Raw genomic sequence first — 25282 nt, forward strand, 5'->3', positions numbered from 1 at the left:
AGTCTTAAGGATGGTAAACCATCCTATGATTCATTATGTACCTAGGTACAGTAAAAAGTGTACAATACAGGCAGATCATGCCAAACAAAGGGTATAGGATAATAGAATCAAGCTGGAGGAAAGAATACAATGTTACACCTGCAGGGAGGGTGCACAGAGACCGAGATCATTGTTCAGTTTAAAACTTGACAGCTCCATTCAGAAGTCCAATAACGGGGTGGGGGAGGGGGGGAAAGAAACTGTTATTGAATCTATTTGTACGTGTATATGAACTTTTATATCTTCTGCCTGACGGAAGAGGGATAAAAGGCTGCTCAACTTTGGTGGAATAACACAATGATCAAATAGCAGGACAAGTACATGCAGAAATGAAACAAAGTTTTTGTAAAAGCAGAGCTGTTTTGAGTTATTACTATATCTCAGGTGACCTGGTCTCTGGCTGGTACAAGAACATATTGCTCCAGAAACCCATTGTGGATGATCAGCCATGATCATAATGAATGGTGGTGCTGGCTCGAAGGGCCGAATGGCCTACTCCAGCACCTATTGTCTATTGTCTAACCAGGGTAGGAGCGGTCTTTGATTATGTTGGTTGCTTTTCTGGGGCAGTGATCAGTATAGATGGAGTCAATAGTTGGAAGGTTGTGCTGACGATTCTCAGTAGTTTCTTGCGGTCCTGGGAAGACCAGTTGCCAAACCATGCTGCAAGGCATCCCAATAGAATCCTTTCTATGATGCATCGATAAAAATTGATAAGATGTCTTCCAGAAGTTCAAGCAGATGTTAATGTCCACAGACGTCTGGCACACGATACTCCATTTTATCCAACCATCAGAGCACCCAATGCTCTAGCTACAGCCTTTTCCAACAATGCTTTTCCAGGAGCAACCAAATGTTTGTCACAAACCAGTCAGTTAGGCACCACAAGCTCTATCAGACACCAAGACAAAATATACTGTCACTGAGAAGTGGGATGCCTCAAATGCATAAGCTTTTGAGAGATTTTCAGAGTACATCCTTACCCTGAAAATAGTCACAGAAATGGATCATGAATCTGAATCTGAAGGGCTGCATCTTACAAAAGCACACTATTACAGGATTAGGGCATATCAGCGTAGGTGAGCCGGCACTAGAACAACTATGGATAGAACTGAGGAATAAAAAGGCTGCTCAACTTTGGTGGGATAACACAATGATCAAATAGCAGGACAAGTATATGCAGAAATGAAACAAAATTTTTGGAAAAACAGAACTGTTATAAGAGGAAATGTTCACTTTCGTGGAAACCAAAGGCAGTGAAACAGCTGGACCCTCAAAGGCAGTGAATTTCTTGAGCACATTCTAAATGGGTTTCTGGAACAAAATGTTCTTGTACCAGTCAGAGACCAGGTCACCTGAGATTTAGTAATAACTCAAAACTAGGAAATAATTCTTTGGGATGACAACATTCTGCTAAATGCCACCACAAAATGATAGAGTTTGAAGTCAGGTATGAGACGGACAAGAGTGAAACATTGGTTAAGTTTTTAAGTTCAATTTAAACCTAACTTGATAAAGTATAAATTTCCCTTGACAGACTAAGCAGAGCTATTAACGAATAACACTATAGATGAACAGTGGGAGAAGCTGAAAATGGTAGTTGGTAGAAGTTAGGATCTTTATACTTCCCGAGAGCTCTACACATGTAATTAAACAACTTTGGTCAACAATGAAGTGAGAGACATAATAATACTGAAAGAAAAGGCAACAGATGGAGGCAGGGAACAATAGAGATCCCGAGGCTTGGTGACATATATATTTTAAAACATCAAAAGAGTATAAAGAAAATGATGAGAGCCATGAAAGGGGAGCACAAACAATAGCTTTCAGGGGATATTACAGAAAATTTATTTTTTTAACAAAACATATTAGGAGAAAATGGCCAACATAAAATAAAATGGATACTTCATGTCAGATACAGATGCTACTGGAATTGAAAATAGTAAGCATACCAAGAAGTTATTTTTCACTGGTGGAGAGTAAGGTTAAAGTACAAGAAAAACAACAAAAACAAGACAAAAACTCAAGGGAAGGATGTAATTATGTTCAACATATGGTGATGGTAAGTAAACAGGACTTGATGATTTCCACTCTAAGGTAGTAACATAAGTCATTGTGGAAATTGTTACTACATCATTATATTCTTGTAAAGCTTCCTAGCTTCACAAATTGTCCCCTTGGATTTGAAAATTTCCCATCCAACTCCATTGTTTAAGAGAAGTGAAGGGATAAACTACGCTATTACAGGCAAATCAACATGACATGCTGTGGATGCTAGAAATCCGAAACAAACACAGAAAATGCTGGAGAAACTCAGCAGGTCAGGAAATATCTGTGGAGAGAAGAACAGAGTCAACATTATGAGCCCGGAATGAAAATACGGTTGGCAAATATGTTATTTCTACTTCTGATAGAGGCAGAGGAGGCACGGGGAGAACAGATAGTGTTGATGCCCAGTGCAATAGACAAAGGGGCTTTTAATAAGTGAAAGAGAATTAGAGATGCAAAATGTGTGTGAATTAAGGTGAGAAAAAGAGGAAGTCCTCTCTATTGAGAGCAAAGTAAACAAAGAAAGGCCATTGCAGTCGAGAATGTAAGAAACACAGAGAACAAACGTCATGTGGTCAGGCTGCGTGGGATTCAATACTGATTCCCAGAGGCTGTAAAGTGTCTAATGGAAAATGAGGTCTTCTTCCTCGAGCTTGTATTGTGATTCATTGGAACATTGCAGTCGGCCCAGGACAGACATATTAGTCTGAAAACAAAGTGATTTATTGAGCTGACAAGCAATCAATGACTCAACTTTCAAAGACACATTGGAAAGAGCAAGTGAATCAGCTCACACATCAAGGATCATACTCCTCTTGTGAGGATGTGAACAGTGCATTTTGTCAGATCCTTTCTCTCCTCTGCGGAAAGTTAACAAAAAACAATGTTTTGGCATAATAAGAAGGAGTAGACGTTAAAATGTTAGCTGGTGGGCATCCAACAAACATTGTGAAAGTATCTCCTGAATGCAGCTCCATTTATGGGTCTCTGATACATGAGTTTGTAATTGCTTACATGGAGAGAGAAGAATATCCTGTGGTTATACCTCAGAACAGAATCAGCGTGAAATGAAACACAAATAAACGTGCAGCAAATCAGAAAATCTAGTGGAGAGCAGGATACATTGGGGAAGTAGTTACAAGGATAAGCATGAGATTGTAAACCCATGATATAAAGAAGCAGAAAATAGTCCATTTGGCCCATTGACTCTGCTCCACCATTAGATCACGGCCAATACGTTTCTCAAATCTGTTGTCCTGCCTTCTTCCTGAACTCTTAATCCACTCACCAACTGAAAACCTCTCTATTTCTGTCTTAAAAACACTCAATGACTTGACCTCAAGGATACAGTCATTCCTACAAACATAGTGGAGATTTTGTGTAATGCAGCTACCCAATCTGCATTTAGTCTTGCCAAAGTAATGTGTTACATCTTCTGATGCTGTATGGGAAGGAGCTATGGGGAGCGAGGAGGTGTTAGGAGTGATGGGTGAGTATACCAGGATGTGACAGTGAGAATGATTCCTATAGACTGCTGATCGTGGAGAGGAAGGGAAGATGTGTTTGGTGGTAGAATCCTGCTAGAGGTGGCAGAAATGGCAGAGATTGATCTTTTGAACGTGAAGACGAGTGAGATAGGAATTGTAGAGCAAGGGGAACCCTATTGTTATTCTGGGAAGGAGGGGAAGGGGGTAAGAGCAGATACACGGGAGGTAGGTCAGATTTGGCTGAGGGCCCTGTTAGCCATAGTGGTAGGGGGATGGAATTCTCTGTTGAGGAAAAAGGAAGTAATGTCAGAGGCACCTGGGTGGAAGGTAACATCATTGGAATGGAGTTGGATACACTGGGACAATGGGATGGCATGGAACTTTCTGAGACTTCTGTGTTCACCTCCTTCTTCCTCACTGCTCCAAGCACACCTACGAGATGACGCAGCATTTTATTTGTATTTCTTTCAATCTAGTCTTCTGTACTCGTTGTTCATAATGCAGTCTTCTTTACATTTGTGACGCCAAAATTAGAGAATGGGTGATTGCTTTGCAGAACATCGCCATTCATTCTATATGGAAATGACATTGACCTTCCAGTTGCTTGCCATTTCAATAAGCCACCTTGCTGAAATGCTAACGTCTGTCTCGTGCCTGGTCCAATGTTTCAAAAAGGCACAATGCAAGCTTCAGGAACAATGCTTCAGTTTACACAAAGGACATCCTCCATGACTCAGTATTGATTTCCACAAGTTTAGCGCTTTGATAGAGAGACCAGGGTATGGGGGTGAAAAGGACAGAATGAGGCTCTAATGTTATTGAACCTGATGTTGAGTCCCGGACGGTGCATTGTCCCCTGGCAGGAAAATAGGATGCAGTTCTTCAAGCTAGCACTGAGGCACAGTGGAGCAGGCCTGTGACAGGGATATGGGCATGGCTCATTGAAGTGGTAAGTAACTGGAATATCGGGGTCATTTTTACTAACAGAGCTTAGGTGTTCTGCAAAGCAGTTGTCCAGCCTGCATTACGTCTCCCCAGTGTAGAGGAGGTCACGTTGTGAGCAGCGAATACAGCAAACCAGGTTTAAAAGAAGTGCAAGTAAAACATAGCTTCACCTGGAGAATGTGCCTGAGGCCTTGGATAATGAGGAGGGAGGAAGTACACAGGCAGGTATTGCATTGTCTGTGATTGCAGCGGAAGGTGCCATGGGTGTGTGGGAAAGTGTTGGGAATGGAGGAGGATTGGATAAGGTGTCCAGGAAGGAATGGTCCCTCTGGAAGAGTGGGAAGAGGAACATGTGTCCTGTCGTGGCTGCATGCTGGGAGGTGATAGAAATGGTGGTTTATGATCCTTTGAATGTGAAGGCTGGTGGGGAGATAACTGAGGACCATGGGAACCCTATTGCTGTTGTGGGCAGTAAGAGAGGTGATGATGGCAGAAATATGGGAGATAGTTAAAGGTCCTGTCAATCACAATAGCAGGGAATCTTTGTTGAGGATAAAGGTGGATATTTCTGAACCCACTCCCTCTCCCCTGCGGAAGGTGACATCATCAGTACAAATGAGCTAGAAACAGTTTTAAGGCTCTCCCTTTCCTCCTGGAAAAGAGGCCTGAGCCATCCCTATCCACCACCACCCTCCTTTGCCTGGCCAAGCTCAATCTCACTTTGAACAATTTCTCCTTTTACTCCTCTCGCTTTCTTCTAATTAAAGGTGCAGTCATGGGTACTCCCACGGTGTTATGTTACAGCAGTAAAATGCACTGGTGTGACACCATCTGGAATATGTGTTGAGTACCATAGCACAAGACAGGGTGCAGCGGTGCTGCTACAGTGGTGAGCATCGCTGCTTCCCAAGCAGTTGACCCGGGTTCAATTCCTGGCCATCGCAAGCCTGTGCTTTGGGGCGGCACAGTGGCTCAGTGGTTAGCACTACAGCCTCACAGCACCCGGGACCCAGGTTCGATTCCAGCCTCGGGTAACTGTCTGTGTGGAGTTTGCGCATTCTCCCTGTGTCTGCATGGGTTTGCTCCCACAGTCCAAAGATGTGCAGGCTAGTTGGATCGGCCATGTTAAATTGTCCCATAGTGTTCAGGGGTGTGTGGGCTATAGAGGGATGGGTCTGGGTGGGATGCTTGAAGGGGTGGTGTGGACTTGTTGGGCCAAAGGGCCTGTTTCCACACTGGAGGGCATTGAATCTAAAGACAGACTTTTTGGCCTTGTTTGAAAGAGGCTAAAAAATAAGGTCAGATTCCCCCAAGACATAAGATTTGCACTCCATAGAATGTAGAAGAATACGCATGATCTAATTGCGATTTTTAAAAATAATTCAATAAATTATACGGACAGAAACCATTTCTCCTGCTGTAAGAGTCTGGAATGAAGGGCAACGCATTAAAAATTAGAATTAGATTGTTCCTGGGTTATCAGAAACCACTTCTTCACTAATGGACTTGGAAACATAGAGTTCTCTGCAACGAAAAGCTATTACAGCCAGGTCAATAGAAAATTGAAAGAGTTTTTGTTTAGAATCATCGACTGGTTAGAACACATTAGGAAGCCTAGTGTGTTTCTGCTGGTTGCCTGCAAGAGCAGTCAGCTAGTTCCACTCCCCACTCTATTCCCATAGCACAGCACCGTTTCTTTTCCTGTAGAGTTCTCATCTAATTCCGTTTTGAAAGACACACTTGCATCTGTTTCCATCATACTCTCAGATAGTGTATTTCAGATCAAAAAGCACTCATCACGTGACAAGAGATTTGCCTCAGACTGTCTTTGGCTCTTTTGCCATTTAAATCAGTATTCCCCAGTATGAGACCCTTATCACTGTTGGAGCAGCTTCTCTGCACCCAAAGCTGTCATGACTTTCAACACCTTTATCAAATCTTCTCTCAATTTTCTCAGCTCAAAGGAATAGAGCAGACAAGGATATTTAGAGTTATGGAACCAAGAATGGAAAATGGAATTAAGTCATAGATCAATGGTAGAAATACTCAAGGGGGTGAATGGCCTGCATCTTTTCCTATCATTCCCCTCTATGATAATAATAGTTGTGAACTCATACTGTACCCTGATGCACAATGCCAGGTTATTACATAAAATGAGCAATTTCAAATCTATGCCAGAAAAATATGTTTTTTTACTGTAGATTCAATTCAGAAGGTCTGTCAAAGGAAGAAAGCAGTGAAAAAAACATGATTTTATTGTAAAACTGGCAAATCACACTTCAACACTGTCACATTTGTTCTACTGAGAGATTTAAGATTTGTATAGTCTGAAATAAAAATGGTATATTGGCACCTTTCACAACCCCAACCTATCCCTGAACACATCATAGGCAAGTAGTTGCATTTAGAGTTCAAGCTCTTCAATGTTCGCCCACACAGCAGCCAATCTGTCATCCTCACTTTAAATCTATGCCTTCTATTCTTTTATGAGTGGGAACAACTTCTCCCTATCTATTCTCATCAGCACGATTTTGAAGACCCGTATCAAATCTCCTCAAAGCCTCCTTCTCTCAAAGAAGAATAATCCCAACTTCTTCACTGTAAACTCATCACTGAAGTTTCTCATTCCTGGAGACGCTCGTGTGAATGACTTCTTCACTTTCTCCAATGCGTTCACATATTTCCTCAATTGTACACGATACTCCAGATGAAGTGAAATGTCTTACATAAAAAGAGCAAACAAAGAGAACAAAAGAGAAGTATGGCACAGGAACAGGCCGTTCGGTTCTCCAAGCCTGTGCCGATCATCATGCCATGACTAAATTAAAACACAAACCTTTTGCCCTGATTCGGTCAGTATTCCATGATTTCCTCCCTATTTATGTAACCATCCAGATGCCTCTTAAATGTCACCAACATGCCTGCTGCTACCACCTCCACTGGCAGCGCATTCCAGGCTCCTGCCACTCTCTGTATGAAAAACCTTCTTCATACATCTCCCTTAAGAATTTGCTCTTTCACCTTGAACCTATGTCCCTTGTAATTGAAACTTCAACCCTGGGAACAAGCCTCTGACTATCCACCCTATCTATGCCTCTCATAATTTTGCAGATGTCTATCATTTCTCCTCTCAGCCGCTGTCTTTCCAATGAAAACAATCCTAGTTTTTTAACCTTTCCTCATAGCCAATGCCCTCAAGACCGGGAAACATCCTGGTGAACCTCCTCTCCACTTTCTCCAAAGCTTCCACATCCTTCTGGTAATGTGGCAACCAAACCTGCACTCAATATTCCAAATGCGGCTTAACAATAGTTTTTTCTTATAGCTACAACATGTTTTGCCAACTCTTGTACTCCATGCCCCAGCCAATGAAGGCAAGCATGCCATACACCTTCTTAATCATTTTGGATATGTGGCAGAGTCAAAAATTCAAAATCAACTCCTTACTCTTATACTCTGTGCCCCTACAAATAAAGCTGAGGACTTGTGCGTCTCTCTCCAGATATCCTGCACATTCAATGATCTGTACACATGTACACCCAGCTCCCTCTGCTCCTGGACCCCCTTTAGAATTGTACCATTTATATTGTCTTTTGATGTTCTTGCTAGCAAAGTGCATCATCTCACACATCTCTGCATTGGACCTCATCTGCCAAATATCCACCCACTCCAGCAACTTGTCAATATCATTTGGAGTTTCACACTGTCTTCCTCATAGTTTATAGCTCTTCCAAGTCTTGTGTCCCATCACACCAAGATTCAAATCGTTAATATATATCAGGGAAAACATAGGTACGAATACTGACCCCTGAATATCTCTATTACAAAGCCTCATCCTATCTGTATTGTTCTGCCAATTTTGTCTCCAGATTGCTACTGCCCTTTTATACCATGATCTGTAATGTTCCTTACAAGCCTGTTGTGTGACATTGCATAAAATGCCTTCTGACACCACAACAACAGCATTATCCTCATCAAACCTTTCTGTCATCTCTCAAAAACTCCAGCAACATAGTTAAAGATGATATCCCCTTAAAATATCTACGCTGACTCTTCCTAATCAGCTCATGTTTTTCTGTGTGACTAATGATTCTGTGTGGGATAATAGTTTCCAAACCTCTTCCTGCTACAGAAGTTAAACAAACTGACCTGTAATTGCCTGTAAAAACCTTCCTTGAGCAAATCTGCAATGTTTCACTTCTCATTCTTCCTGCGCCTCCCTGGAGTTCACGGAAGACTGAAATATTATGACATGTGCCTCTACAATTTTAACCTTCATTGCCTTCAACGTCCTTTATGCATCTCATCTGATCCTGGTCCCTTGGGAACTTTAATTGCCAATTGTGTCTATCCATGACTTTTCATGAAGGTACCCTTTATACAACCTTTTGAAAAATTTACTTTAAGATTCAAAAGAGCGAGGCTCATTAGCACAAAGACTCTCTACAGGACACATTTTCACTGCTCTACGCAGACAGGAAGGTCAACATGGAGTGTCATTGCCCCCGCTCCGGTCTGCTTTGGGTGCCTGCCTCCAGATGTTAAACCATCCCACTTCATTGCAGACGATGGAAAATTCATTTGGTTTCTTTTAAATTCCATTTACAAGGTTTTTAATTCACCTAATTGTTTGCCCACCCAGTGTGGTGTGGAGATTTGCCAGGACACTAAGCTCCCCGGTATTGGGAATATAGATTCATAGAAATGTACAGCATGGAAACAGACCCTTCGGTCCAACTTGTCTGTGCTGACCAGAGATCCTATATTAATCTTGTCCCGTTTGTCAGCATGTGACCCATATCCCTCTAAACCCTTCCTATTCGTTTAACTATCCCGATACCTTTTAAATGTTGTCAATGTACCAGCCTCCTCCACTTCCTCTGGCTGCTCCTTTCATATACACACCACCGTCTGAATGTAAAAGTTACCCATAGGCCCCTTTTAAATCTTTCTCCTCTCACCTTAAACCTATGTCCTCTAGTTTTGGACTCCCCTATCCTGGGAAAAAGTCCTTCACTCTTCATCCTATCCATTCCTTTCATGATTTCATAGACCTCTGGATACAAAGTTGGTTTGAAGGTAGGGGACGGAGGGTGGTGGTAGAGGGTTGGTTTCCAGACTGGAGGCCTGTAACCAGTGGTGTGCCACAAGGATCAGTGATGGGCCCACTGCCTTTTGTCATTTGCATAAATGAATTGGAACAGTGAATTTGTCAGGAATTTGACAGACTGGCTGGAGCAGGTCTTTTCCAGCCCGGTTACCTGCATTCCTAATGGAGAAAAGGCCAAAAGAAACCCTGCTCTCAGTGTTAATGCTGTCAATATGTCCTCCGTGGCCAATCTTTCCTCTATATTGTGATGTTTTCATAATCAATGCAGTTCACCAATGTAAAGTGGGGAATGTTAAGGTGAGACGGAAGTAACATGACATTGATAGCTTTGGCAGATAAGGCAAGCAGACAAAGGCAAGCAGTATCCTTGCTGCAGCATTGCAATGTTAGCTGCTGATGTAGCCTGATATTTAACATTGAAGTGCAGAAGTCCACTCTAATATATTGAGGATGTGCAATGGGGTTCTTAAATGTTGGCATATATGATTAATGGCTCATGAATGGTTAATGTCCATGAATATGGTATTTACATTCAATGTCCATGGCAGGTATTCATGAATCATGCCCAAAGGTGTTAGAGCTTGCTCTCCACCATTGGAGCCAGAGTTGAGCTGAATCCATTCTGATTTCTGTGTTAAGATTTCTTGATATCTATCACTTTGGTGTATTTAGAATGATGAGCAGATGAATATTAATGAGGTGAGTTGTGCTGATGATAAACATTTGGAAAGCTATAATTGGCACTAAATTGGCAACTTGCCGCTGCTTAGCTGTTTAGCAAGAAACTTGCTTCATCATTCAGCAAAAATTAAAAAGATGGAGAGAAGTAGTCCAAACAATGAGATAAACCTTGGCAGATTGCTCATCTGATCCTGCTACAAATTTTGCCATACACCATATCACTCAGACCCCTATCGGATTCTCCTAAGATTTTGACTCTACACAAAAGCAAATTAAATCTCTGATTCGTACGTTTTTAGTAGCAAATATGCAGATATTTGCAGTTCCTCAATACTTATGCCTTGTAGCTGTCCTCAGTCTTCCTCCAGGCTCAACTTTGCCATAGAATTAGTCGTAAGAAGTCGGAGTAAAGATAAATCATTTAGCTCCTCAAGCCTACTCTGCCATTCAGTAAGATAATCGCTTATCTGTTTGTGTTCCAATTCACGCATTCCCATCTGATAACCTTTGATTCCCTTGCCTAACAAAAATCAATCTACTTCTGCCTTAAAAAAATGTTTAAGAATATATGAGGCAAAGATTTCCAAAGTTGCACAATCCTCTGAGAGAAAATAATCCCCTCACCTCCATCCTAAATCTATACCCTTTATCTTCAAACAGTGCCCTGTAGTTTTAATTTACCCACAAGATGAAACACCTTTTCCACGTCTACCTGTCAAGGTATACAATTTAATCAAGTCACTCTTGTAATGGCCACTTTTATTTTGTTTTTTGTATTTCTAAAAACTGTGGTCTGCAATGAAAAAGAGGCATTTCCAAAAAAACATATATTTGCTAGGACGGCTGCATAATTTCACACCAAGTAATCCGGAGTATATTGTGAACTCTGTTTTTATGCCAATGGATACCTGCAATGTGCAAATGATCAGCAGCCGAGGATTTAAGTGAGGCTAATTGGTTCTCAGCTAACCAGGCAGGTTGGAACTGGAAACAAGTTGCAGAGATTCTGGATGTGAGTTTGCTCGCTAAGCTGGAAGGTTAGTTTTCAGACGTTTCGTCACCATTCTAGGTAACATCATCAGTGAGCCTCCGACGAAGCGCTGGTATGTCTCGCTTTCTATTTATCTGTTTAGGTTTCCTTGGGTGCCAAATGAACACAGTCCGCCGATTTCACAGCAACAAACCCAAACAAACAGACAAAACAGGCCCAGAAACCATAACCACTCTCCCCTACATCAAAGACATTTCCAAAATGACTGCCAGACTACTCAGACCTCTTGGCATCAGGGTAGCCCACAAACCCACCAACACACTAAAACAGCAGCTAATGAACTTAAAAGACCCTATACAGACAACAAGCAAAATGAACGTCATCTACAAAATACCTTGCAAGAACTGTGACAAACACTACATTGGACAAACAGGCAGAAAGCTAGCCACCAGGATACATGAACATCAACTAGCCACAAAAAGACATGACCCACTATCACTCGTATCCTTATATACAGATGAGGAAGGACACCACTTTGATTGGGACAACACATCCATCCTAGGACAAGCCAAACAGAGACACGCACAAGAATTCCTAGAAGCATGGCATCCCAACCGGAACTCCATCAACAAACACATTGATTTGGAGCCAATCTACCATCCTCTGAGAAAAAGAACAGGAAATGACATCACCAACCCAAGGAAACCTAAACAGATAAATAGAAAGCGGGTCATAACACCAGCGCTTCTTCGGAGGCTCACTGATGACGTTACCTAGAATGGTGGCAAAACATCTGAAAACTAACCTTCCAGCTCAGCGAGCAAACTCACATCCGAAACTTCAACCTGAGCTACAAATCTGCTCAAAACTCGCAAGATGCAGAGATGCTGACCTTAGACCCTAAGAGGGACCAAGACACAAGACTGTTTGTTCTCCCCAGCAGATGCTGCCTGTTCTCTGCAATAAAAGATAATCAGTTTAACTTGGAGAAAAGCAGTTATCTTTTTTGCAGCATTTGCTGTGAGCTATGACTTTTGAATTGATAGTCAAAGATGTTTTACATGCGAACCATCCACTTTGTACTTCTTACAAGCAGTCGAACCTTCCAGAAATAGACAACTCAACACCAAGGGACAATAATGTATTTTCCTATTTGTTGGCTCATGTGTGTTTGTATTGTGTGTGTGTGTGTGTGTGTGTGTGTGTGTGTGTACACGGTGGACTTTATAAGAGGATTAGAATTTCAGTTCGCAGTCTTATGTACTCATAGTTTATATAATTACAACCTTCCTTATATCTGTTTACCTGTAGCTATAGTCTAATTATTTGTAATAAATAATAATTCTTGTTTAAAGAGATACCTGGTCTGTACTTTCTCTAATCTTGATTTGAAAATCAGAGAAATTGGAGTGTGACATGTACTATAAAAGAAAACCTCTTAGTATGACTCTAGAAAGAGTCAGGCTTGGTTTATGGCATACACCACAGAAAATCATAGCTTTTCAATCTTCTAACTCCTGGAAACAAGATCAGCTTTTCCAGACAATCCTCAAAAAGAACTTGTTCCAGGTATCAATCAGGTAAATCTTCTTTGAACTGCCTCCAACATTCTTCCTGTAGTAAAGAGACCAAAACTGCACACAATTTTCAAGACTTTGGTCCCTCTAATGTCCTATATAAAAAAAGCATACTTTACTTTATATACCTGACTTATATGTTAATTTCATGATGTGATAAAGGATAAGATGTAATCTACTGCCAAATACTGTTGTACAGGTATTATATACTGTAGAAATAATACTAATTAAAGATTCCTTTAAATTAATTGCAGCATTTTCTGATATTTGTTGTAATATATTAGTTTTGATTGCTCTTATTAATTAAAGCCATTTTAGTGCCGTTTCATGCTCCATATTTGTGTTTGGGGTTAATTATTTCCTTCGTGAGTCAGTTGTTAATATGGGATATGTGACAGTTCAACAGCCAGAGACTAAATGTTCTGCATAATTGTTTTGCTTGGTGAGATAAAAGGGAACAGTTTGCTACTCTTATTAAGAAATAAGCTGTTAACATATTGGAAGTAGAATGCCTCTTTTTCCCTCTTGATTTAGACTGGAAGATTTAGACATTCAGCTGGGTTGGCAGGAGACGGTACTACTGTATTCTTGATCATGGGGGTATGAAATTTGTCATGGTGAGAAGGTGGGATGGTGAGGAGATAGCATCAATATGTAGTTTAAAATGATTTTCTCTAGGCTCCAGGTTCTCTTCAGTCCTGTTCAGAGGTCTCCTATGTAAGTTTCTAAAAGTCTATCCTGGGGTTTTAGCATTCCTGGCCAGCCCACTATTTATTGTCTATCCCTAACTGTCCTTATGGAGATTGTAATGAGCCAACTAAGGGCCAACATGTTACTATGGGTTTGGAGTCTAGACAGGGCAAGGATAGCAGATTTTCTTCTTTACGTTAAGGAACAAGGTGATATTTAGCTGGTAATTACATAGTTGTTATTACATGGATAACCTTACTTTATTCTTTACAGATTTAATTCACTGAATTGAAATTCCCTTCCTGTCCTGGAAGGATCTGAATTCATGTCTGGAAACATAGAAATATATACGGCACAGAAGGAGGCCATTTATCCCATCAAGCTTAGCCTGATCCTACCTCTGGTTCTTGGTTTGTAGCCTTGTACATTATGGCACCACCATTGTATGTCCAAGCATTATTAAATGTGATGAGAATTTTTTCTTCTACCACCCTTTCAGGGAGCAAGTTTTAAATCCTCGCACCATGCTGGGTTGAAAAATTAATGCTCAGCTCCCCTATAATCCTTGTATCAATTACTTTAAATGTACGCTCATTGGTTATTGAACCCTCTGCTAAGAGACATAGATCCTTCCTGGCCACTTTATGTCAGCTCACCATAATATATGCTTCAATTAAATCTTTATCAGCCATTTCCATTTATGGAAAACATCCCCAGTCAATTCAACCATTCATAAAATTCTGCAGTCTTGACAATGGCCTCATAAACCTACTTTGCAGATTTCTAACACAATCACATCTTTCCAGTAATGCACACAGTACTGTAGCTGTCATCTGAAAAGTTAGTGCACAGCCTAAATTCTCAGCTGTTATACTCTAGGCCTTTGAGAATAAAAGAAAGTAACCCCTGTGCATTCTTGGTCACCGTATCTGTCTGCTTCATGAATCTGTGGTCATGGTTCCTCTGGTCATTCGCAGTTGTCAGAGTCACCATTTATTATGCTTTCCCTTGGCATGTTTGTCATCCCCAAATGCATTAACTTAAAATCCTCTGTACCAAATATAGTTTGCCATGTTTCTGCCCATCTGACCTACCCATTGCATAAGTCTACAGTTTTGTGTTCTCCTTATTGGCAAGACCCAATTTCAACATCATCTACAAACCTATCAGTCACACCGGCTACAGTCAAAATTATTGGTATGTACTATTGACAAGGGACTCAGAATTGAGTTCTTTGGATGCCAAAACGCTGGCAAAAGTCTTACAATCTCCCATTGACCATAACCTTTCGTTTCCTACTATAGAGTCAATTTTGGATCCTAATTGCCAGTTTGCCAGGGGTCACATGCACTTTTAATGTTATGTCCTGTAGTGTTGCTGAAATCCATTCACTTAAGTGTGCTACCCATATTAACGCTGTTTTCACCTTGTTAAAAATACAGTCAAATTAGTCAGACATGACCTTCCTTTAAAAAATGCATGCTGGCTGTCCTTGACTAATCACTGCTCGCAAAAAAGACCCTGAACTACCTGTTGTTTGCCACATTAACACACCACAGTGTTCCCTGGCAAACATCTCTGTCTCTGGCTTGCTGCAGTGTTCCAGCGAAGCTCAATGCAAACTGGAAGAACGACAACTCATTTTCCACTTGGGGACACATCAGCCCTCCAGAATCAATATCAAGTTCAATAATTTTAGGGCCTAAACTCTCCCATGTCCAAGCCCCCTACCCCACACACCAGGCCTTGTTATCACATAGCCTGCCTTTACACCTCCCTATTTTTAGTCACTAATAGTCCCTATTAACAATCATTCACCCTCCCAGCCAGATCATTATCAACTCTTTTGTCTATCCAACTGCTGTTCTCTCTCTTCGGGCTCTATTCTATCGTTTACTCCCTACCCCATTCCCCTCCCTATTTTCTGCATAAGAGGCAACATTTTCCAGGCTACCATCAGTTCTGAGAATGGGTCATCAGACTCAAAATGGTAACTCTTATTTTTTCTTCACAAATGCTGCCAGACCTGCTGAACTTCAAGCAATTTCTGTTTTTGTTCCTGATTTACAGCATCCACAGTTCTTTCAGTTTTTACCAATATTAGGCTGAGTGACCATTAATTGTTCAGGCTATCCTTTCAATTTCTTTTAACCAGCTCTTTATCCTTAACCACAGTGCCTGATTTGACCCCCTCTTCTGTGCAAAGTCCCTTTTCCTAAGCCTTTACCCAATTACATTTAGCAGAAGAGTTTTGGAAGGTTTAACTTAACAGTCTACATGCCTTGATAAACTTAGAGATCAAACTAAGACAAAGTTGTAGCAGGCATTTCAACTGGATTAATCGGCCTCTACTGGGAGAGCAGTGGGCTTGCTCTCCACGTCCCCTCACCCAGGTGATTATTGCTGACACAGGGGATGGTCCCTTTGAAATGAACACACTGCCCAGTACCAGTATTTGTGAAGTGCTTGCCTCCATCACTGCCTTTGGGGCAGCCTCAAAGATTCAGCCCCATATGCTTCCTTCTGCTGGGGTGCAGCAGGAAATTGTAAGCCAGAAATTCTGACCAAGGTGTCAGGAATCTGTAACAGAGACTCTTTTCAAAATTTATACTGAACATCTTCTTTACTCGGGCAGGGCATGAAGTTCAATTGTTTTTTAGTCAGTTTCTACCTCTTTCTTCACAGTGGAATTAAGTTTGAATGGCATTGCAAGAGCATGAATTACCCATTTAATACTCATATGGTAAAAAAAAATTATGTAGCGAGCTTCATTCATATTTATGGTACAAATGCACAACTCTCTGAGATTTACAGGGACGTAAACAGAGAGCTCCTGGATTTGCTAGCCTAAATAATGGGCTGTGCCAATCATTCAGTAATTTGTGCCAACTATTAGCTCATGATATATTTCTGGCTGGCCTCAAGTAACAACTTATTTACACCAGTAACTTTTACCAACAACTTTGTGTTAATATTCACCAGGGTAAGTAATCTAAAGGAGAAAGCCTGAATGCCAGTACCAAGTCTTATTGTGTTTGCTCATGTGCTCAAGTTATTTAAATTTGAAAAATACTGCAGAATCTAAAGTCGTAAACGTAATGTTTTTAAGAAGTTAGAGCATGAAACTAAAGCCAATAGAAACTATGACATAGAAGGGCTTTGTTTTCATATTTGTTGCATTTATAGTTACACACCCAGGTCAAATTCCAGGGAGAAGAAAAATGAGAACAATGATCACAATGTTGAAGTACCGAATTCCTGCTGAAGACAGCTTAGCACTTATTCACAAGCTATTACAATGATAAGTTGTGTGTATTTTTTCCTTTGCCTTTCCCACTTTCTTACTGAACTCTCCTCTTACTTGTCTGCATTTTTGAACTTGTACCTGTTTTAAAAGATTACATCCAGACTGAACAGCTGAAAAATAAACAAAATTTGTTTCAAGGGAAATGCAAGTTTCATTGCAAAGCATGCCCTGATACCTCAACAGACTAGAAATATGTATTCATACAAAAAAAAAGGCCAATCCATTCTGTCATGTCTGTGCTTTGCTGTGAAAGAACTGCCCAATTATTCCCACTGCCCTGCACTTTTCCGGTAGCACTGTAATATTCTCCTTCTCAAATATATTTCCAACTATTGAATCTGCATTAACCACACTTTCCATGTTCCAAACATTAACAACTTTCAGCATAAAAACAGAACTGTATCCCTTAACTGGTTACACTGCCAGTCGTTCCAAAATTGGCAACTATTAATATGATTGTGATGTGAGTTTGGAAACTGATTGTTACTTAAATTCTGGAATTCTGCAAGCTCTGTGACATCATAAAGCATGTATCTGTATTCCAGCAACATAACTTTGAAACAAGATTGTTTGAATACAACCCAATCATGTTCCATAACCTTCTTAACTGAAAGCTAGATGTGAGAGATGGCACAGGCACCACTCCAGTAATATTTGTTGCCCTTATTGTGTATATCTTATTTTGTTTGCATGCCTGAACAAAAGTGGTTTATTGAAAGCATTTGGCTGTGAGTTATTGTATGTATTGAAATGGAACTTATCTTCAAAACCATTTGGCAATCCTCAGAGTTTCAGCATGGTGAGGCCGAGGAAGAATGGATACATCCCGAGACCCAACAACCATCACGTGGGGAGTCTGAAGAAACTTTAGCTGTTTTAAACTGGTACTGGGCGTTTTGGGGAAATGGATTTTCTTATACAAATCACGAATAATAATTAACAGCAGTTTCTGTGTCCTTCTTTAAAGAAAAATATATTTGTTCTCAAAGAGGGGGACAAAAATATTAGTGAATTTTACACTCATCAGTGACATTGCAAATTCAATTGTTGACAGAGATTTAGTTCACTGAAATTTCAAAAGGTCTCTCTCCAATAGTGGAGCTGAATATCTTAAAGTTAGCTTGTAGGGCAATTGAAATAAATGGTTATGGTGTTGGCTAAAGGATATGTCTAACATTAATATCCTCTTCTTTAACAGGCTAAACAACTATACTGTTGGTTCTACTACTGACCCGTTAGATGTCATGTGGGTAGGGTTGAAACGAACCTATGGGTGCTCAGATATTTCAATTAAAAATATTATAAATAATGCCCGGAAAAATAATCAAGAAGTAAGTACAAAGTTCCTTGGTACAGTATCTACATAATCTAGTAAGGAAAATATCAATCATTTTGAACTTTCTATGGGTTAACTTACCAACACTTACTTTTGGTCCTGTTTTTGTGTTTTATCTTTCCCAATCCTGATCACTTCTTCTTTGTCTTGCTCTTTCTCTTATGACTGTTTCCCGCCTCCCATCCCCACCAGCCCGGAACCCAAGGTACTCTTTTGTATGTAAAAATATATAAAAATGAAAGCCTGTATTGTGCTATAAAATCCCTTTAAACTTAAAGTGTAGTTTAGTCACAGCAATATTTAGGATTAGGATGCTTTAACCAGTGAAATGCCCATGCACTCGAAGCTGACTAAACATCTCGAAGTACAACATAAAAACAGGTAGAATTTGCACTTCCAGGTTATCATATAAGTTTTAAATAACTCCTGGATGTTTTGGGACATCTGATAGTGTACGTCATGTTCTTAAAGATTTTCTGTGACATGAGTTGAGGCTGTTTGGCTATGCTTTGATCCTGTTTGCCAATTTCTCTCAGCATGACTCTGAAGATGTAGAAGCATCAGTAGATAGCATACGAAGAAAAGCTGCTGCAGTAAGGGAAAATTCCTCCCTGCTTGAGGTAAGAACTTTTTGTAAAGCAGCCAATGTACACAAAGTAAGCTTGTATAAACAGCACTGAGCTAATAGTCAGATATCTATTTATTCATGAGATATGAATGCTACTGATATGGTCAATATTTACTATTCATGCTTAATTGTCCTTGGAAGGGTGAGGGGTAGTCTCCTGCAGTCATATGATATAGATACACCCATCCATTCTACTGATGTCAAACTCAATCAGTTAGTGGAGGTAGTGAGTTCTACTCCAGCTTTTAGAAGGAATAGAGATGTCTCTACCAGTCCCTAAAATCTTAATAATTGTGCCTAATCAAAAGCCTTCTTGCTATCATGCAGTCAACTTTCTTGTTATCAAAGAACAGTGCCACCTCTGTAGATACTGTGCAGTGTTGAATCTTCTACTGCTAAACAATAGGTAGACTTAAGACAAATCAAAGACAAAGTAGGATTGGTGACAGTGAGCTAACTTAAACAATGTCAGGAGTCACACAACAGCATGTGAAGAGACACATCACCTGATGAAGGAGCAGCGCTCCAAAAGCATGTGATATCAAATAAACGTGTGAGACTATAACTCTGGTGTTGAGAGACTTCTGACTTTGTCCAACCAACCAGCACCTCCACATCATAATTCAAACAACACATACCTAGTAAGTGGGAACTGGTGATATCACAAGGTGCCAGGGATGGTCATTTGCAAAAAATGCCACATGGCTGCAGTGCTGTGGCTCTGACCCCCAATAGGAGAAGAAATCCAGTAGATTCGGAAGAACAACTAAATCAAAAAAGTGACCTTACCATCGCTTTAGGACCATGACTGCACACGGTGGCTCAGTGGTTAGCACTGCTGCCTCACAGCGCCAGGGACCCGGTTTCGATTCCAGCCTTGGGTGACTGTTTGTGTGGAGTTTGTGCATTCTCCCTGTGTCTGGATGGGTTTCCTCTGGGTGCTCCGGTTTCCTCCCACAGTCCAAAGATGTGCAGGCTAGGTGGATTGGCCATGCTAAATTGCCCATAGTGTTCAGGGGTGTGTGCGTTATAGGGGGATGGGTCTGGGTGAGATGCTTCAAGGGGCGGTGTGGACTTGTTGGGCCGAAGGGCCTGTTTCCACACTGTAGGGAATCTAATCTATTCAAAGACATAGCCAGTTAGTGGCTGACAGATGCTGACAGCCATAACAGCAGGTATGGGAGCTGTGAAAAAGCAAGTACAGCGCTCCAAAGACAAAAGAAACTGTTATGAAACAGAAAATGAAAACCAACTACACTTACAAAATTCAGGGGCCTTAACAAAAGAAGCTCTGTAAGGAGCAACTGATAGCTCCAGGAGGCAAGGTTAAAAATCCCCAAGGAAAAGAGGAATAAATTTATTTTAAAAAAACTCTCAACGACTAGAAAGGGAAAGTAAAGTGAGGCAACAGAGGGTTCTTACCTCTCACAACAAACATCACCACCATCGAAATTCTGTTCCAAATGACCAGGACTGGTGAAAGGACCAGAGAAAATATTTAGACTGGGCGTACAGAATTGGGAAGGCCTCAGAATTTATTTTAAGTTGAAGAAGCCGTTACCCACCATTTTGATTGTTAAAATTGCAGGAAACAGTGAAAAAGTTGGACTAAGCATATAAACAGTCTAGGAATACAATAGTCAAAGAAAGGGATTTACCTAGCTTGAGAACAAGAATTACAATAGATCCACTAGTAATACAACTGGCAAGCTTTCGTGAAGTATTTAAAACTCTATTACAGTATTAAGGAGATTGACAAATAAAGGAAATACTCTATCATTGTTGCACTACAAAGTTCAGTGTGCTCTTCAGCCATTCACGTCAAAATATAATTGGTGAATACAAAAGTACAAATTTCAGGAACAATAGAATATAAGCATTATGACAAAGATACAAATCTTAAACAGCTTCACAGTAATAAGGTTAACCAACACATCACAAATAAGTGAAAAAAAGATATAATACATCCCAGCAAATTCAAGCTCAGAGAACAACCATACAGAACGGAAGATTGAGCTTCATGGAAGTTATTAAGATAAAGCAGTGCATCAAAATCAAACACTAAGTGCAGAATTGGGACAATTACAAATCTGCGGGAAAGGAGGAAATTACAAACACAAAAACTCGATATAGTAGCGCGTCCCCTTTTAGAAACAATAACCAAGGTATTCATGGGAGAACTAGGCCATAAGAATGATTTGGTTTTCATAGAACTTATTTCTGTCAATTGCCACCCTGTTAAATTTAAATTTAATATAAATGGCAAGGTCTTTATCATATCAGATGAGATACAGCAGCTGATGAGGCAGAAATTCAGTCTACAGAGATAAAGTTATATAGTGTAGTTGGAATAATTGTCAGAAGCAGGGGAATTCTACAAGGAACACTACAATAGGTGCATGTAAAAAAAATCGGAAAATGTGTATGTGATCCGCAGTACTATTTTTGAGTGTGCACACATCAGCTCTTCAACACCCTTAGGACTGCAGAAGGAGTTTGATTACCTCAATGGGAATAATTGCTGTAGAAACAAACAGTTGTTGACCAACGGTCAAGGAGCAACCCACAGATGAATTTAACTGGATTTTCTAAACTCATGGCAGAACCCCATAAGAAGAAAGATTTTGTTCTGAACCCTATGATGGTATGAAAGAAATGTTTTGTATGACAGAAAAGCAACAGTGGCCAGCAAACGAAAAAGATGCTCGATCAAATTAATCAAGAACAAAAGAGTGACTCCAGACTGTGCTACCATTCATTTTGTTCAAGGATGGACAGATGAACAGTCCAGTGATTTGGCTGAGAACACATACTTTGAGTACTAACTCATGGATAACTTACAACTGAATGACAGAAAACTAATTATCCCAGCTTCCCTTTAGTAACATATTGAAATGCATACACCAGGAACATTTAGACATTGCCACAAGTACAGCCAGGGCTCAATCAGTGGTCAGAGAGCTCAAAGGGGATTAAAGCTAATCCATTATGGAATCTCGAATTGAACATGATTAACAATTCTGGAAAATAATCCTGACATCACTAAAGGCAGTTCAGAATTTACAACTAAGCAAAAGTTGCAAGAAGCAAATACTGACAATAAGAATAAGCAGCACAACCCACTTGAATTCAACTCATTCGGGAATCTTTTGCTGATCACCTTAATACGACATAACAGTCAAAGTAGCGGACAGAGATAGCATTAGGAGAGCATCAATCTTTCAGTAACATGTCTCTAAACATTTACATCACCAGTCTAACAATCACAGCAGATGACTGAAGATATCGATACTGATCAACAACTTACGGGAGATGAGCTCCATGTGAGTCCATGGAACCTAGACAAACGTTCACAGATCCAGAGCACAGTCAAAAAGAAGAAACTGCTAGGTCGAGGCATCCAGGGTACTGCAAGAAAATATCTACAACTTCTAATAAAGTGACCGCCTGATCTAGAAATCTAGGTCACTACAAGAAAAAAAATGTTTCCGAACAGCAGCTGTCTCCCATAACTGCCATTTGTGAGATTAGAAGTGTTCCAGATGGACTTATGAGGCAACTACCTGAGTTAACAGGGAGGAGTTCCCCTGCAAAGGAATTTCAGAAAGTTAAATGCCTCCCCAAGGTTTAGTAATGGACCAGCAACAAAGTTACATCAAATGATGCCCTCATGAAGAACAGCAAAGAGATGAAAGATCCTACAGCAACAAAATCATCACAGGTCAGAACCAAGGGCAACAGTTCTCATGCTGAAAACCCACTATTCTACCATGGCTGAAGGGATTGCTTCCCGGGGAGAATTTGTAATCTCCAGACTGACTGTATTTGTGGTATCAGAGATCTAATGGGTGATGAGTATTGGTAAATGTAAACTATTTATACACATGGTTTTAAATGGATCAATGATAGGGAAAAGGGCCTTGTGGGAGATCTTGTATAAGATAATAGCTGTGAAAAGTTCTAGTGCTCATTGAATCCATTCATTCTAATGGTATCACACACAGTCTGTGGGTGAAGTCCGGGAGTTCTACTCCAGCTTTTGAACAGAGGAAACATATCTGTATCAGCTCCCTAATATCCTGGTAATTATGCTTGACCAAATGGAGTTATTTATTGTAATCATGCAATAAATCTTCTTGTTGTCTAAGAACAGTGCATCTTCTATAGATACTTACTAATGACTAGATCATCCCCAAGACACAGCCAAGACAAAGGTGGATTAGTGGCAGCAAATTACCCCTATCATCCTCCACCACATATTAATAGAGATAAGAAATTTCACAGATGCTGGCAGTGATCATAGAGAAGATACCAAAGGAGGGAATTCTAGGATTTTGCTACAATGACAGTGAAAAAAAACCCAACAATTATAGTTGCATTTTGCAGATGGTGATGTTCCCATGCACCTGCTCTCCTTTTCCTTCTATATGGCAGTGTTGCTGGTTTGGAAAGTGCTTTTAAAGAAGGTCTACGTTTCCATGGTTTAACTTATAGATTGCATATACTGCTGCAACAGTGCTCTGGTTGTGAAGGGAGTAAATACTTAATTGGTGTAAATGGTCCGAATCAATAGCCCCAATCATATTCTGGATGATGCTGAGCTTCTTGAGGATTTTTGGAGCTAAATTCATTCAGGCTTGTGGAGAATATTCTCATGGCTTAGAGATGGTGAAAAGCTTTGGGGAGTAAGAATTGGGTGAATTGATTACCAAGCTCTGACCCACACTTGTCAGTATTTCTATGTCTGGTCCAATTAATTTTATTGTCAAAAATGTTAGTACTGGAAGTTCAGCACTGCTAATGGCGTTGAACTTTAAGATGGATGGTTAGATTCTCTCTTGTTGGTATTGATCATTGCTTGGTGTTTGGTGTGGCATTAATGTTTTTGGTAAATTAGCAGCCAAGTTTGAATGCTTTCCCAGCCTTGCTGATTGCAGAGTCAAGAATGAGACTGAGATCATCAACGAATATCATGATTTTTGACTTAATGATGGAAATTAGGTCTCTGGTAAAGCAACTAAAGATGGATTGAAGTGTTATCTCTGACTCCAGCATCTGCAGTTCTTGCTATCTCTGAGTGAACTATAACCCCACTGTGAAGCCTGTACCAAGGATGAATGAAGAAGGATCCCAACCCAAAATGTCAACTTTCCTGCTCCACTGATATTGCCAGGCCTGCTGTGTTCCTCCAGCTCCACACTGTGGAGCTTCCTTTATGCTAGCTATGACTCTAGCCAGTGGAGTTTTCCCTGATTCTGATTGACTTCAGTTCTACTGGAACTCTTTGATGCTACATTTACTCATATATTACCTTGATGTCGCTTCCAACTCAGCACAGGATTTCATATCTTCTGCCTCTGTTTGGATCCAGAGTTCTTGTGGGATCTAACCCATGCACCAGCACACAGTTTCATGCTGAGTGAGAGCTACTTGACATCTTCCATCATTTAATCATTGAGAATAGACAAACGAGGTGGTAACTGGCCAGATGGTATTTGACCTGCTTTTTGTGGACAGGATATACCTGAGCAATTTTCCATGTGTGCCAGTATTGCAGTTATATTGGAATAATTTGACTATAGAACTGGTCTAATTCTGGAGCACTAACCCTCAGCTAAGAAATTAGTAGCAACCTTAGCCTATGTAATATCCAGTGCCTTGAGCAATTTCTTCATTTCACATGGACTGAAGCTTATTGCCTAAAGACTTGCATCCATGTTATTTGGGATATCAGGAGGAAGCCAACTTGGATCATTCACTTGACATTAGTGACAATGGTTGCAAATATTTCCACCATATCTCTTGCTTTGATGTTCTAGACTCTCCATTAAAGAAGACTGTTATGTTTGTGGATCCTCCTCGCGTTAGTTGTTTCATTGTGTGTAGACATGAGCTACTGCGGAGCTTTAACCTGATCTATTGCTTGTGAGATAACAAAGTGTGAAGCTGGATGAACACAGCAGGCTAAGCAGCATCTTAGGAGCACAAAAGCTGACGTTTCAAGCCTAGACCCTTTGCAGTTCCCATTATCTCTATTGCCTGTGAGATGCTTTGTTCTGATTATCAAATGGGACTCCTACTATTAACCTTGCACAGAGTCTTGTGTTCTTACTCCTTCTGGGCAATTCTGGTGCTGCTCCTGGTTTTGCGGTTCTATGCTTCTCGTTGTACTGGGGTTGATCTCCTGGCTTGATGCTGGGCATAAAATGGGATACATCTCAGGAGAAAAGCTAAAGAATATGATTGAACACAATTCTACTGTCGATGATGGCTCACAATGCCTTTCAGAAGTCTAGGTCAAAGCTGCAAGTTCTGATTTGAATCTATCCCCTTTAGCACATTGACTATACACCACAACACAGTAGAGGGTATTCTTTGTGTAAATAAGGGACTGGGACTCCAAAGGGACTGTGCTGGGTTGGCTCTGACAATACGAATATAA

General features: G+C 40.5%; 1 protein-coding gene across 1 annotated transcript in view; it reads left to right on the forward strand.

Annotated features, from left to right (window-relative positions):
• LOC125459170 (uncharacterized) overlaps positions 1-25282 on the forward strand; it is an 83022-nt gene that overhangs the window by 3619 nt on the left and 54121 nt on the right. The window contains exons 3-6 of the mRNA XM_048545206.2: positions 13843-13979; positions 17664-17760; positions 18075-18207; positions 18749-18832. Of these exons, the coding sequence (XP_048401163.2) occupies positions 13895-13979; positions 17664-17760; positions 18075-18207; positions 18749-18832 (399 nt within the window). The 5' untranslated portion in view covers positions 13843-13894. The remainder of the gene's footprint in view (positions 1-13842; positions 13980-17663; positions 17761-18074; positions 18208-18748; positions 18833-25282) is intronic.

Source organism: Stegostoma tigrinum, chromosome 17 (genome assembly GCF_030684315.1).
Source record: "Stegostoma tigrinum isolate sSteTig4 chromosome 17, sSteTig4.hap1, whole genome shotgun sequence".
NCBI classification, from domain to species: domain Eukaryota; kingdom Metazoa; phylum Chordata; class Chondrichthyes; order Orectolobiformes; family Stegostomatidae; genus Stegostoma; species Stegostoma tigrinum.